Here is a 17,355-nt window from a genome sequence, read left to right on the forward strand (position 1 = left end):
CAGATATTTTAAAAAATCATGAAAGTAGCATTTGTTTCTGTTCCATGTTTGTTAAAATGTCTTTGTTCTGCATGCCTTTTACATGTTGATTCTTATTTTACAGATGAATGGATATGTATCTGTATGGTACATGTAGAGTGATGGTATAGGTAGAGTGATATTATAAAAATAAGTTATTCAATTACCAAGTTATTATTTAAATGAAACTCAATATCCTCAATTTAAGTTACATGTAGAAAGGTTTCAGTGGGGCTACAGATTCTTGCAGATGAAGCATAGCAATAAAAAACAGATTTAATTGAGAATGCCAGGATAAAGGAAAGACCCTAAAGTACAGAATGCCTTACTTACCATGTGTACCTACCTTTAAGTTAAAGCTTTGGATCAGTAAGATAACAGATCTTTTACTCACTTACATAAAAATTAAGGGAAAATAAATGTGATATTTATTTTAATTTTCTTTCCATATTTTGTTAAATGCTGTATATTCTAAAATTTATTAAAATGTCAATATTTGCTTGGCAGATCCTTCGAGTTCTTGGTGAAAATGCAATTGCCGTTCGAACAAAAGCCATGAAGTGTTTATCTGAGGTTGTTGCTGTAGACCCCAGTATCCTAGCCAGGGTAAAGAGGAGCATAAATGATTCTTCTTATTTGAATTTTCTATTCCAATTAAAATATTCTACTTAGTATAAATTATATTGCCTCTGTTTTTCTTTAGCTTGATATGCAGCGAGGAGTTCATGGACGTTTGATGGATAATTCCACTAGTGTCCGAGAAGCAGCAGTAGAATTACTAGGCCGATTTGTCCTTTGTCGGCCTCAGCTTGCTGAGCAGTATTATGATATGCTGATTGAAAGAATATTGGTATGTTTGTTTTGTCATTTTTATTGTAATTTATGAATATAAATTTGTCTTTCTCTTGTCATTTTTTTAAAATGTTATGCTAGAAAAGTAAATATCAGTTATATATTTATATTGCCTAATTTATGAACTATAGCAACTTTCTAAAGAAGGACCTATTTCAAGAGGAGGGCTGCTCAATATTGTAAAACAAATCATTGGCAAAAATGGAATTCCTCTTTTCGGTTACTATTGCCTTTTGATTTTGCCAGTTTACAATGAGTAAATGATAGGGGTTACATGGCATAGTTAAATATTTTGAATAAGAATCTAGAGTAATCATATGTATGTAAATAAACAGGAAGAATTATTTCAGTCAGCTAGGTATAGAACTTTGGTATCTGAAAGTATTTTTGGTCATTATGTGTATCTGCATGTTTTTTTAAAACTGAATTATGACAAGCTCAGATACCTGCAAGTTAAACAGGAAAATTGTTTGCATCGTAAGAGCAAACTTAAATACTATTCTAAGATATTTTCTTCTGTGTCATGGAATTCTCTGGTCCTGAAGCATTTCCCTAGAAAATGAAAGGAGACATTGGCATTACAGAATATCTGCAGAATCTCCATACCACCTGCTACAGGCATACTGACTTCTTGTTTAACTCAACAGAGGTGCGTTAGGTACAGGATTAGGTATTCCTGAAATGATAAGAGTTTATCTTATCACTGTTAGCCCAGGATCAGAATACTGTGTAACTGAGAATTACGGATAATTTCCTCTTCAACTATCATAAAATCTTGATTGAAACAAAGAATTTTAAGGAGAGTGAAAGACTTTTTTCTCTCTTTAATGCCTCAGTTTTTTCAAGAGTAAAGGGCAAAATCAACAGCATTTTCGAATATAATGGACTCTGACAGCATCTACCTTAGCAATATAGCCTAAAATATTTTGACAGTTGTTAACTGCATAATGGAAATAATTTTGCACAATAAGTGTTCAATGCTTTTTATTTATTTTAAAAACACTTAAATTTTGAAAATTTGTAAAGTTAAGGGAAAATAGTACAATGAATACTCGTGTGTCCTCCACAGTATCTCATTTATATTTTGAGTACTCTCCTTTTTACCCACTTCACCCATGACATTGACTAATTTAAAAAGACCAGGCCAGTCTTGTTATTTCCTCGTGGTTTTGTTTCATTTAATCTGTTCCTTTGTTTCTTATATTTCCTATAAATCATAAGATAGTGACAGTGGTTTGAAAGGCTTAAACATTTTTGTTAAGAGTACTTCATAAGCTGTTTAAGTGCCAGACACTGTCCTAAAAGCTTCGTTTGTCGTCCCACTTAATTTAGCAAGCTTATCCTCAAGTCTCATGTTCAGTGCTATTTAATATTTTTCATGTATTAGATATTGTATTCTGAAAGCAATGATGGCATAATAAAATAACCCATATTTATGGTACCATTGATAAGAAACAATGTAAAGAGGAAATATGTACACAGATTGTGTTTATCATGTTAATAAAAAATATATATACTGCTTATTGGTATTTTCTACTTTAATTTATCAAATTTCACACACCTAGGTATCTCAGGTTTTCCTCTGACATTTAAAATACTTTTCTGTTCTTAGGATACTGGTATCAGTGTCAGAAAAAGAGTGATAAAGATTCTAAGAGACATCTGTATTGAACAACCAACATTTCCAAAAATTACAGAAATGTGTGTAAAAATGATCCGCAGAGTCAATGATGAAGAGGGCATTAAGGTAAGATTAAAAACATTGACTACTTTAAAATTCATTTTTCATTAATGTTTTGAATAATTTAAATGTTTATTTTATTTAAATTTTGTTAATTTATACATATATAAAAACTTTAGAAGTGAATCAACATTTTAGATTATAAATTCAAGAGAAAGACATACTTAGATACAGTTATATTTCTAGATTTTGTATTCATTAATAAAATCTGATCTTACTCAACCAATTTAGCAATTATAATATTTAATGTCATTGTAGAGATTGCATTGTATACAAAAAAGTTTATTATCAAGTTAAATTTATTTTGATTTTCAGGTGATATGTGCTTGATTTTCTGAATTAGTGAATACTTTGTTGAAAGTTTAATCCTGAGTTCATTAATGAGTTTTCATATATGATTATCCCTGTATTTTTTTTATGAGTTTCTTTTCTTTGTTTTTTAACAACTTCCCCAAAAATAGAAAAAAAAAATTTTCAGTTAGATCGAAAGCATTTGCATGTGTACTATCCAGAAGTTGTATACTACACATTGTATCACTCATTAAAAATCTTTGCTAAATTGAGAAAGATTGTATTTTTTAAATTATAAATTGGTGATTTTTTTTAAAAACTGAGAAATTCATACCAAAAATTTCAGGTAATTTGTGTTGTTAGTTTATAGTTTTGTTTTGGGCTTTAATGAGAATCTGGGATTAAGAATTTTGCCACATTTGTTGTAGTTAACTTTGTTGGATATTTTTCTTTCTTCTAGAAATTAGTAAATGAAACATTCCAAAAACTCTGGTTTACTCCAACTCCACACAATGACAAAGAAGCAATGACAAGAAAAATTTTAAATATCACTGATGTGGTAAGAAGGACTGGAACAAGGGTGGTCCCTGTGGGTGCAAACCTCATTGAGGCCTACCTCATCTTCTTACAAAGGGAGAGACAGTGATGAGATATTGGTTAATTTCTACATTTAGTACTACTTCCCTTACTTTGTATTTCTGGAGATACTCAAGGGATGCAAGTAAGAGGAGATTGGTGTTTCTACTTAGCCCCACTTTTTGACAGTCGTTGACTTAAACACTGATACTGAAATTCTCCAGATTATTCCAATGTTTACAAACTGAGAGGGGAAGAAGTGTAGTAATCCAGTAGATATAGTATAGATGCAGTAACCCAGGGATGGCATCCTGAAAAAAGACAGTAATTTCTGCCTTTTTAGAAAACGTGAATTAAGATTAATTTCTTTTGTTTAGTTATGTACATAAGCTATAATTTCCTTGACCCAGAATACTTTTCATGTTTTGAACATAAGAAATTTTTTACTACAGATTACATGATCATCTCTGATTCACTGATGTCTTTGTTATCTAGAACAATGAGAAGCAAATAGTTCCATTTTTTATCATTTTGGACCTTACAGATTTTTCTGACAGTATATGATTCAAGATAACTGTTCAAAATGTAATACCATATTTAATTTCAATACATTAATTACTTGAATGTCTTCTGAGGTATATTTAGAACAAAATTCTTTAATTTACTTAGCTTACTGAAAACACAGTGTACTTTTAAAATAATTTTTTTTAATTTGGAACACTGGACATTTATATACTTAAGGCTACAGCATAGCAAAAGTATATTTTAAAGTAAATTTCTAATTTTGATAGTTTCACCATATCTCCTCTCATAGGTTGCAGCATGCAGAGATACTGGATATGACTGGTTTGAGCAACTCCTTCAAAATGTGAGTGTTTACAGACTATGATTTGAAAGTACTTTTTCAGTTATTTTTGAAGTATTTGCTTTGTGGTAATGAAAATTTATTTTAATATATTAGGCTGAATGTTTTGGTTGCTAGCCCTATTTAATCGATTATTCAGTTACTTTTTACAAGTAAGTCATACAAATCACTAATTTATATTCTGTCTTCCCATCTTTCTAGATAATTATTTCCTCTTATCCTTTTAATCTAGAAGATAGAGATGAGATCTATAAATAGATATACAGATTTCATTAAGTATATATTTACATTATTTGACATGTATAAAATATATAGAATTTCCTGCAGTAGTACAGAATTAAACTGAAGGTTGTGTTTTTTCAAGATTTCATATCTGGAAATATTTAGCTCCCTATGAATTTTTTTGTTTAAGACATTTCAAATACATAGAAGTGCCCATCACCCAGCTTCAAAAATTATCAGCATTTACCTAATATTCTGTTTATTTCTATTCCTCTCCAATCTTTTTTTTTTTTTCCTTTTGGCTATAATACTTTAAAGCAAATCTCATATTTTAAATATATATCATTTGACCCATAAATACTTTAGTATCCATCTCTAATAGAAATGACTTTTTAAAAAGTAACCAGAATATAATTGTCATCTATATCAGAATAAATGTTAATAAATTATTTCCTAGTATCTGACACCTAGTCAGCATTCACATTTCCCTAATTACCTCAAAAATATATTTTTATAGTTGATTTGCAGTCGCTTTGGTTGACATGACTCATAAGACTTAGTCTATAATAGTCAACCCCTCATTTCTCCTTTTTCCATGCCACTTAGGTGTTCTCCTGTAGAATGTCCCACATTCTGGATTTCATAGATCTCTCTTTCTGATATCATTTAAGTTGTTCCTCTGTCCACCCTTTTTTCCTGTAAACTCTTAGTTAGATCTAGAGGTTTAGTAATACTGAAGTTCAGTTTTAGGAATATGAGACAAGAATACTTCATAGGTGATGCTGAATATTATTGCATCACATCAGTAGGCACATAATATTTGGTTGTCCCATTTTTAGTGATCTTTGAGTGCCTGGTACTTCTATTTTAAAGTCTTTCAGGATTGATTTTTAAATGACCATTACCTTGCAACATACTGAGTTTTTTCTAATTATTTTATTTCTTCCATATTAATTAGCTAGGATCCTTCTTTAAAGAAGAATTTTGTCCTGATTATTTGGTTACTGTGAAATATAGTTTGTGCAAGAAAGGCGAGGGAAATGCTTTTTTCTTTTCCATTACTTACCAATTTTCAGAATAATGAGTTTTCCTGTCAATTTTCAAAGGTGAATAAAGAGTTCATTTATTTTTAATATCAGTGTGAACTAATAGATTTTTATGTCTTTGTATCTTAATTCATTGCAGTTGTAATTGTTTTTGAAACTCAGCTTGTTTCATCTTTGCCCAGAGATAGTCCCTTCAAGTTGGTCTTGTATCTTTTTGGTTATAACTCCATTGCTCTTTTGTAGCCTAATCACTTTCTGCCTCTTCAAGGTACCCCAGACTCAACTTGCACATTTTCTGTCCCAAACCTGAAATCATTCATTTTGTCAAAGAGAGCTAATTCCCTTTACTGGGAATAATCTGGGTGTTGTGAATATTCATTGCTAGTGAGTTATCATAGTTTTGATCCTTTTCAGAGGATAGAGCTAAAAAATATGTATTTTTTAGAAAGAAAAAAAAAGAATCAAGAATTTACATTGAAATCTTTAATTCAAATTTAAGATTTTGAGTTTCTTCTTCTTTGGTTTTATTCTTTCCTTTAAATTAAAGCTGAAAATCTTATCTCCCAAGGAAATAAACATAATTTCCTATTTGCTTTTGCCCTACTATATTAATGATAAGATTATTGGATACAGTTTCACATTTTCTTTGCATTTCTTTTTATTTAAGCTCAATAAATATAAACCATTAAAAGTCTATCTTGAAATAATTTTTTCTGTTTGATTATGTCAGCAGTTTACTGCTAGGTCTGTTTGTTTAATTTTTTATTTTTAGTGATAACTTCAGTAATAAAACTGTATTTAATAACATTTTTGACAATCAACCAAAAGTATTTCATTGAGGCATGATTTACATCCAAAATATTTGCCAGTTTTAGATGTGCAGGTCGATTAATTTTAATAATTATATACAGTGATGTAAGAATATCACTCTTAAAAGCTTCCTGGTGCCACTTTGTAGTTGATTCTCTCCCCCTGGCCCTTGCAAACCATTGACCCATTTTTGTCAATATAGTTGTACCCTTTGTAGAATTTCACATTAATGGAATCATACAGCATGTATTTTGCATTTGACTTCTTTTAACTAGCAGAACGTTACTAGTATATTAATATTTTATTCCTTTTAATTGCTGAGTAGCATTGATAGTATGGATGTATCATAATTTCTTTATTAATTCACAAATTTATAGGAGTTCTAGGTTGTTTCCAGTTTGGGCTATTACGAATAGTGCTGCTATCAGTAGTTCTGGGCAAGTTTTTGTGGGGGTGTGCATTTTCACTTCTCTTGGGTGAATTCCTATGAATGTGATTGCTGGGTCATGTGGGGAGTGAGAAACTGCCAAGCTGTTTTTCCAAAATGGCTGAACCATTTTGCATTTCCACCAGCAATGTTCCTTTGCTCCACACCCTCACCAGTGTTGGTATTGTCAGTCTTTTTAATTTCAGCCGTTAAACCACAGTTTAAAGCATTCTGGTCATGTGCAGTAACATGTTGCTATTTTAAAAAATTTAAGGTGTCTTTTTTAAACACCCTCATGGTGTTTGCTTATGTTATTCATTCTATAATACCGTGGACTCTCTTTATCAGTCATCTTCCATTTTATAATTTTTATAATTTTACATGATATATGCGGCATCCTTTCCCTCCTAAATCAAACAATTAGTTCTGTATTGTAGAGCCTTTTGACCATCTTAGTTTTATTTATGTCAGCTATTTCTAAGGGGACATAATAATTTCTAAGAAGCTCTACAAATCATATTTCATGTGATAATTATAATAAATGTATAATAAAAAGTAAGAAGAGTAGCTATCAGAAATGTCATTATTTAGTATTAATAAAAAAGAATCTAAGATAATATCCCTGTGTATTATGGGCAAGTTAGAAGTAAAAAAGAAAACACTAGATTTATAACCTCTTAGCGGTGGTTTTATATTTTTTGTAACTTTACTCTCTAGTTGTCCATTCAACCCATTCTTCCTATTCATTGCTTTCCTACTTTAGTTTCTGCCAACTATTTAGTTTACCAAAATGACTCTGTGACTTTTTGATACAGTCATTAGACTAACAAAGTTTAGTGTAATGAAATAAAGAACACTAAAAATATTTATCTAAATACATGTGTCAGAGATATAACCACTCTTAGTAATTGTAATAACATTGTGCATAAATGTTAAGAGAAGCTAGGAAGGATACAAAGAATAGACTACTGGAATTAATGAATATTCGTAAGTCAAGAATAATTAGCAAGCACACTTAGCTATTTCCAGTTGAGTTCCTGTGTACACATTCCATTCCATCCAATTTCAGATTTTTCTCATTTTTATTATTTTTGTGTTGGGTCAGTTTCCTTATAGATTGGTGCTTCCCAATTCATGGAATGTGGTTTCCTAGGGAAATTTGAAATACTACGTGACATATCTTCAAATTTACACATGCATCAAACTCTATTCACCGACTACATATTTTGTTAGTATGTCAAATATTTGTATACACATACGTATATTCATTTTTCAAATGTGTGGTAATTCATTTCCTTTATAACTTTTAATGATTTCATAGCTTTTTGTGGTTTTTCAGTAGTATGTGAATGAAAAAGTTCTATCATGAAGGTCCTTACATTTTCTTTTTAAGTTTCTTAAAAGTGGTCCAATTAGTTGAAACTACTGTCATAGCCTATGATGGGTGCACAAAATTAAATTAATTTTATAGTGCCACTCATTTCATTGCTTATGATCTAAGACTGTGACCCTTTCTTAGTTTATGAGAAAATGCAGGCAATGAAAAAACTTGCATAAACCTATATTTCATCTGTTCCTGGCCTTTGTAATCCAAAACAAGATCTCCTTGTTGAAGTTTATATCAAATGTTCTTATTTCCATCAACCAGTGAATGAGTAGGAAAACTAATATATCCATACAATTTGATAATGCTTCGCATCAAAAAGGAACAGACTGATACATACAGCAACATATATGATTAATAAAAATATTATGCAGAGTGAAGGAAGCCTTACACGGAAGAGTCGGTGTTCTCATTCTATTTATATGAAGATCTAGGAGAGGTAAAACTAATCTGTACTGGAAAAAATCAGAAGGGTTATTGCAGGGGTCCAGGGATTAACTCAAAAGGGACATGTATTAATTATGGTTCTCCAGAGAAACAGAACAAGATAGTGAGAAAGAGAGAGAAGGGAAAAGATTTATTATAAGGAATTGGCTCATGTGATTATGGCACTCTTAAATCCCACAATCTGCTATCTGCAAACTGGAGGCCCAGAGAAGCCACTAGTGTGTAGTTCAGTAGTTTGGTTCCTAGGCCTGAACTAGGGAGGCTGATAGTGTAAATCCCAGTCCGAAAGCAGGAGGAGACCAGTGTCCCAGCTAAAGTAGTTAGAGAATGGATGCTTCCTTCCTCTGCCTTTTGTTCTATTCAGGCCCTTAATTGATTGTTTGATGCCACCCATGTTGGAGAGGGCAGTCTGCTTTGTCCACAAATTCAAATGCTAATCTCATTTAGAACCACCCTCATTGACCAACAACCAGAAATAATGTTTGACCAGATAACTGAGCATCCCTTGGCCTGATCAAATTAACACTTAAAACTAACCATCATGATTCCATCTTTTGTTAACTTGATACCCATATACATCTCCTTAAACCATACTTAATCTTCAAATAATGACAATAACAAGGTCATAATTCCACTTAACATGATTACCTATCCTGCATACAACGGAAAATGGCGCTAACCTCTTTCCCAGAAGAAAAAGTCCTTGAGTGATGTTTACTCTTCTTGATATCCCATAACTTAAGTACTATGATGTCAGATTAACAATCCTTAAATACTATAATATGAAGTCAATACATTTTATGTTACATGGTAAGGGGCTAAGAGAGGGGAAAAAAACAAAAATATTTTCTCACTTTCTCCCTGCCCCCCTCCCCCTCCTCCATACATATAACACACACCCATAAACACACACACATGTATTCATGACAAAATGAGTAGGAAATACTCATGACAAAGTCCTGTTTCTGTAACTGTTATTGTGGTCACAGCTGGTATTTAGAACTACCTTCTTCCACTGCTGAATCTGCATTCCGTTTGCCTTCAGCCAGCACCTCAGGTGGTCATGGTTCTTTGGTGAGTGCTGCCCCTCACATTCCCACCCCTTGATTCCTGGACCATGAAACCTGGCTGTTGACTGAACACCACTGTGTATTGGATGCTGATTCAGAGCATAAGGCCTGCTGGAGAATCTTGCTACCGCCATGCAAGATATTGTCACCTATCTGGTGCTGTAACTGAGTCTTTAAAAGACTGGTCCACTTTCTATCAAGTCAGCTGCATCAGGATGGGTAGAGCATGGTAAACATGAGCATAGACCCATTGCTGCACTTCTGCTATGAAGTGATTTTCTTAATCAAAAGCAATGCTGTATGGAATACCGTTACAGTGGATAAAGTATTCTGTAAGTCCCCAGGTGGTAGTTCTGGCAGAAGCATTGCATGCAGGAAAGGTAATCTGTGTCCAGAGTAAGTATGTATTCCAGTAAGAACAAAATGCTGCCCCTTCCATGATGGAAGCAGTTCAGTGTAATCAGCCTGTCACCAGGTAGCTGGTTGATAACCCAGGAAATCATTCCATGTCAGGAACTCATTTTTGATCTCTACTGCTGGCACGTTGGGCACTTAGTCGTGGCCATAGCCAGATCGGCCCTGGTGAGTAGAAGTCCATGTTGCTGAGCTTTTGCATGACCTCCACCCCTGCCACCGTGGACAGTTAGTTCATGAGCCCATTGGGTGGTGACAGGAGTAGCTAGGGAAAGAAGTTGATATCCTCAGAGCAGCTATCTGCAGAACAAGTCAACCTATCCACTTGATTATTAAAATCCCCTTCTGCTGAGGTCACCCTTTGGTGAAGATTCATGTGGAACATAAGTATCTTCACTTTTTAATGCATTCAGAGATGTCTATTCTCATGCCTTGTCACTAACTTTCCCCGGATTTCCTTGTCACTGCCATGTTCCTTCCTTCCAAGTCCCTGACCATCCAGCCAAACCATTGGCCATTAACCCATGAATCAGTGTATAATCACACCTCTGGTCATTTCTTCTTCCAACAAAAGTGAACAACTAAATGCACAGCTTGAAGTTCTGCCCAGTGAGAAAATTTCTCTTCACCACTGTCCTTTGGGGATGTATTGTTGCAACTATTCACTTTTGGGTGGTACCTGCATATTGTGCAGACCTATCTATAAATCAAACCCAAGTCTTCTCTTCCTCTGTCAACTGATCATAGAGAATTCCCCATAAGGCCACAGGTACAGGCTGGGAGAAAAAAGGCAGTATAGCAGAAGTGGGGGCCATAGACATTTTGGCCACTTCATGTTACTAACTTGTGCCATTTGGCCTCCTCTGACCCAGTCACATATTTACCACTTCCATTTGATGATAGAGTGAGTGCTGCTATGCACACACAACTTTAGGCTTGACCAAATAGGACTCAGTTCATGATGAGCAACATGGAATGCATGATAATTTGGTGGTCCGTGGCTAGGCATTTAGTATCTGCTAAGGCACAGTAGCATGCCAAGAGCTCTTCTCGAAAGGAGTTTAGTTATCCATGGAGGATGGCAGACTCCAGAATCCTAAAGACCTGTACTGCAGTTCACCTCTTGGGGCTGGCCAAAGGCTCCAAACAGCATCCCTGCCTGCCACTGACACTTCAAGCACTGGGTCTTCTAGATCACATGGCCCAAGCTGCAGAGTAGCTTGCACAGTAGCCTTGACCTATTCCAGACCTGCCTTCTGTTCTGGGTCCCACTCAACACTGGCAGCTTCTCAGGTCACTCAGTAAATGGGCCAGACTGATAAACCCAAATGAGGAATTTGTTGCCTCCAAAATTCAAAGAAGCCCACTAGGCATTGAGCCTCTTTTCTGGTTGTAGAGCTTGCCAAATGCAACATCTTATTCTTTTAGAAGGGATATCTCAACATGCCCCACACCAGTAGGCCCCCAGGAATCTCTCTGAAGTAGAAGACCCCTAAAATTTGTTGGATTTATTTCCCACTCTCTGACACACATGTCTTACCAATAAGTATAGTTTCTACTTGTTGCTTACTACAGGTAGTCAGCGTGATGTCATCAATTTAATGGGCCAGTGTGATATCTTGTTAAAGGGAAAAGTAATCTAGACCCTGTAAAATAAATTACAATGTGTGACTGGAGAGTTAATATACCCCTGAGGCAGGACAGTACAGTTTGGTGTTGTTAAAGTCTGTGGTATTTGTTAAAGCAGCCCAAGCTGACTAAGAATTTGGTACCAACAGTGGGGTGCAGCTTAAGTAAATCACCTAAAATGTGGGATGACTTTGAAATTGGATAATTAGAAGACTCCAGAACAGTTTTGAGATGCATGCTAGAAAAAACTGATACTGCTGCAAAGAGACATTTAAAGGCAGTTCCGGTGAGGGCTCAGAAAGAAAAGAGGAGAGCTGTAGGGAAAGCTTCCTTCTCTTTACAGCATACATATAATCATGTACAGAATGTTGGTAGAAATATGGATGGTTAAAGGCTGTTCTGATGAGGTCTCAGATGCAGATGAAGAACATGCTGTTGGACAATGGAGAAAAAACAGTCCTTATTATAACACAGCAAAGAACTTAGCTGAATTGTGTGTTCCAGTGTTTTGTGAAAGATAGACCTTCAAGCGATGAAACAGGGTATTTAGCTTGAGGAGATTTCTAAGCAAAGGACTGAGGAGCAGCTTGGTTTCTACTGCCTGAGTTTACAATCAAATGCTGTCTCTATCTCCATCAACCAATGAATGGATAAAAAACCTGATGAATCCGTACAATGTAATAGTACAGCATTTCATAAATGAACAGAGTATTAATACATACAGCAACATAGGTAACAAATAAAAACATTATGCAGAGTGAAAGAAGCCTTACACAAAAGAGTACATATTTTCATTCCAGTTTTATGAGGCTCTAGGAGAGGCTAAACTAATCTATATTGGAAAAAATTTGGAAAAAATCTGAAGAGTGGTTGCAGGGGGCCAGGGATTGACTGAGAAGGAACATGAGGGAACTTTTAGAAGGTGATAGCAATAATCTGTATCAGTAGTTCTAAAAGTTATCAAGATTACTTGCAACTTAATAGAAATGAAATTCTGAGGCTTTACCCTGGACTTTATTAATCAGTAACTCTGAAGTTGGGGCCCATTATTCTACAGTTTAACAGAATCTCTAGATGATTCTGATACAAGCTAAAGATGGAGAAACACTGTCCTTTATATTGGTAGGGAGTTTTAGTTATATAGGTGAATGCATTTAACAGAACTGGGCAAATGTACACTGAAGATTTGTACATATCATTTCATGTAAATTTTATCTCAAGGAAAGAGGGAGTATATTGATGTCTACAATTTACTTTGAAATCCATCAAAAATAAGATGGGAACAAAAATCACATGATCATCTCAAGAGATACAGAAAAAGCATTTGATAAAGTTCAACACCCATTTGTAATAAAAACTCTAACCACAGTTGGTATAGAGGGAACATATCTCAACATAATAAAAGCTATTTATGACAAACCCACAGCCAGCATAATACTCAGTGGTGAAAAGTTGAAAGCTCTCTCCGTAAATCTGGAGAAGGACAAGGAAGCCCACTCTCACCACTTCTATTCAACATAGTATTGAAAGTCCTAGCCATAGCATTCAGGCAAGAAAAAAGAAATAAAAGGGATCCAAACTGGAAGAGAAGAGGTAAAATTATCACTATATGCGGATGACATGATACTAGATACAGGTAAGCCCTAAAAGCTCCACACAGAAACTATTAGAGCTGATAAAAGAATTCAGCAATGTAGGGTGATACAAGATTAACATACAGAAATCAGTTGCATTTCTTTACACTAACGGTGAAATATCAGGAAAAGAAAGTAAAGAAACAATCCCTTTTAAAATTGCATTCAAAGTAATAAAATACTTAGGAATAAATCTGACCAAGGAGGTGAAAACTTATATGCGGAAAGCTACAAAACATTGATTAAGGAAATAAAAGATGACTTAAAGAAATGGGAAGATATCCTGTGCTCTTGGATTGGAAGAATTAATATTGTTAAAATGACCATACTACCCAAAGCAGTCTACAAATTTAATTTGATCCCTATCAAATTACCCAGGACGTTTTTCACAGAACTAGAACAAATAATCTAAAATTTATATGGAATCACAAAAAACCTAGAATTGCCAAAGCAATACTGAATATAAAGAACGAAGCTGGAGGAGTAACCCTTCCAGACTTAAGACAATGCTACAGAGCTACAGTAATCAAAATAGCATTGTACTGGCACAAAAACAGACATAGGGATCAGTGGAACAGAATAGAGAGTCCAGAAATAAACCTACAGGCTTATGGTCAATTAATCTTCAACAAAGGAGGCAAGAATATACAATGGAGAAAAGACAGTCTGTTCAGCAAGTGGTGTTGGGAAAACTGGACAGCAGCATGTAAATCAGTGAAGTTAGAACACTCACATCACACACAAAAATAAACTCAAAATGGCTTAGACTTAAATGTAAGATGAGATACGATAAACCTTCTAGAAGAAAACATAGGCAAAGCATTCTCTGACATAAATCTTAGCAATGTTTCTCCTAGGGCAGTCTACCCAGGCAATAGAAATAAAAGCAAAAATAAACAAATGGGACCTAATTAAACTTACAAGCTTCTGCACAGCAAAGGAAACCATAAGCCAAACAAAATGATAACCTATGGAATGGGAGAAAATATTTGCAAATAATGCAAGTGACAAAGTTTAATTTCCAGAATATATAAACAGCTCATACAACTTAATGACAAAAAAAAAATGCAAAAATGGGTAGAAGACCTAAACAAGCATTTCTCCAGTGAAGACATACAAATGGCCAATAGGCACATGAAAAAATGCTCAATATCACTAATTATCAGAGAAATGCAAATCAAAACTACCATGAGATATCACCTCACACCAATCGAAATGACCATCATCAAAAAGTCCACAAATGATAAATGCTGGAGAGGGTGTGGAGAAAAGGCAACCCTCCTACACTACCGGGAGGAATGTAGTTTGCTGCAGCCATTGTGGAGATTCCTCAAAATACCAAAAGTAGACTTAGCATATGATTCAGCAATCCCACTCCGGGGCATATATCTGGTAGGAACTCTAATTTGAAAAGATACATGCACCCCAATGCTCATAGCAGTAGCATATACAGTAGCCAAGACATGGAAACAACCTAAGTTTCCATCAGCAGAGGACTGAATAAGGAAGTTGTGGTATATTTATACAAAGGAATACTACTTGGCCATAAAAATAAAAATAATGCCATTTGCAGCAACATAGATGGACCTGGAGATTGTCATTCTAAGTGAAGTAAGCTAAAAAGAGAAAGAAAAATATCATATGATATCACTTATATGTGGAATCTTAAAAAAAGAAGAAGAAGAAGATGAGGACACTAAGGACCTTATCTACAAAACAAACAGACTTACAGAAAGAAACAAACTTATGGTTACTGAGAGGAAAGCAGGTGGGAAGGGATAAATTGGGAGTTCGAGATTTGTAGATATTAACTACTATATGTGAAAAGATAAGCAACAAATTTCTTCTGTATAGCAGGGAATTATATTCGAATGTCTTCTAGTAACCTATAATGAAAGAGAATATGAAAAGGAATATATGTATGTATATGTACGAATGAAACATACTGAACCACCAGAAACTGACACATTGTAACTGTACTTTAATTAAAATAAGATGGATAGAATTTTTTAAAATAAGTAATCATTTCAAAGGACACAGGAGAAAACTTTGATAAAATTTAATACCCTTAATAACTTGTAGTAAACTAGGAATAAAATCTGACAGAGAATAAACTATAAAACCTAAAGTGAAATACATGCAAAATGGGAAGATGTTAAAAGAGATCTCATCAAAATCAAAAGCAAGAAATAGTTATTAAACATGTCAAGGTGATTGTATCTGGAAAAGCCAAGAGCTAAAAATAACTGTCACTTCTGAAAATGCAGGAGCACTGACTTACCTTAACAAAACATCAGGAATTTATTTTTAAAGATGCAGTAATTAAGATAGTATGGTACTGAACAGACCAGTGGAACAGGATAGAGAGCCCAGAAATAAGCCTCTACATGTATAGGATATACTTACTATAAAACAGAAGTGGCAACACAGGTAATGAGGAAAGCATGTACTTTTCACTATATGGGTCTGGAACAATTGGCTATCCATAAGGCTTTTTTTTTTTAATTCTTAAACTCAACTATTAACTCCATATAGATTAAAGGAAATCTTTAAAAACTTTTAGAAGAAAATATGTGTGAATATATTTTGACCTTTCTTACGAAAGGATTTCTTAAGTCACAAAAACCATTAACTTGAGAAGACTGATAAATTTCACTGCATTAAAATGAAGAACATTTATGAATCAGGAAAACACAAGTCACAAACTGGGAAAGATAGTTGACACACATAGCTGAAAAAGGATCATTATTAAAAATACATAAAGAACTCATCTCTTACAAACCAATATAAGGCAAGAGTCCCCGTGGGAAAATAGGAGAAAGTTATGAATAGGCATTTCATAGAGGATATAGCAAATATGGCATAAAAGGCATTCAGCTTCATTAGTAATACTGGGAAATAACAAAATCAAGACCACATTTTATACCCATTTGATTGGCAAAACTTGAGAAGTCAGCTGATAGCGAAAGAGAAAAGATGGATGGATTAAGTAGTATCTCTTAAATACTGGTACTGAGAAAATAATGCAACAAAATTTTTTAAATTTAGCATTATTTCATTAAGTTGAACATTATATCTTACGACTTAGCAGTTCCCCTCCAAGTTATGTACACCCAGGTGAATCTTGCATATGTGCACCAGGAGACATGAAAGATTATGCCACTAAAATTATAATTAACCTGTCTTCGGAAGAGTAGATAAATGAATTGCAGTATAGACACATTGGCCTGTTGTATAGCAGTGAAAATGAGTAAAATACAGTTCTGTGCAGTAACCTCAGTTATAGTTAGTGACGTATTGAGTGAAAAAGGCAAATCCCAGGAGAAAGTTGAAAATCCAGTAAAATTAAACAGTAATATAGCTTAGACAATTTTTTAAAGCAAAGAAATGGTAAAATTCCTGAAAAGTGGTATCTTGAAAGTGAAACAGGAAGATAGAATAAAGGAGCACATTGGGAAATATAAGTTATTGGAAATGTTCTTGAGTCGGGTTCATAGTGCATCATTAATACTTAAAAATAAATAAATTAAAAGGTCACATACCAGCCTTGGTGATGTGTCATGAATGAAAATTTATGTTTAACACTTTTGCATATTCTTGTTGTTTTGAAGAGGAAAAAGAAAAAACAGGGATGAGGGGTTATTTTCTACTCCTGCCTGAGAAAGACCAGGCTAGCATACGATTTTTATAGCTACTTAAGGAAGTGAGTTATACAGGACAAGGAGAATTTGCTGTTCACAGCTGAAACTGGGTAAATTGAAGTTACCTTGCTTTGATTTAAGTTAAGTGTGGGGGGAGATGTGTGTGATAGGTTATTCTAATTGCTTCCAGTTTTAATCATCCATGCATCTTGTGAAGGTTTAAACATGTGCTGCCCCATATTAGCCACATGTGTTTTTTCATTTAAAGTAATTTGAGTTTTTATTTTT

The 17,355-nt window shown here is 34.1% G+C and overlaps 1 protein-coding gene across 1 annotated transcript in view; it reads left to right on the forward strand.

Moving 5' to 3' along the window:
* Positions 1 to 17,355, forward strand: part of NIPBL (NIPBL cohesin loading factor) — a 175,667-nt gene that overhangs the window by 135,343 nt on the left and 22,969 nt on the right. The window contains 5 exon segments of the mRNA XM_032471114.1: positions 526 to 624; positions 722 to 868; positions 2,483 to 2,617; positions 3,363 to 3,461; positions 4,293 to 4,346. Coding sequence (XP_032327005.1) covers positions 526 to 624; positions 722 to 868; positions 2,483 to 2,617; positions 3,363 to 3,461; positions 4,293 to 4,346 — 534 coding nt within the window.

This window comes from Camelus ferus, chromosome 3, assembly GCF_009834535.1.
Source record: "Camelus ferus isolate YT-003-E chromosome 3, BCGSAC_Cfer_1.0, whole genome shotgun sequence".
In the NCBI taxonomy this organism is placed as follows: domain Eukaryota; kingdom Metazoa; phylum Chordata; class Mammalia; order Artiodactyla; family Camelidae; genus Camelus; species Camelus ferus.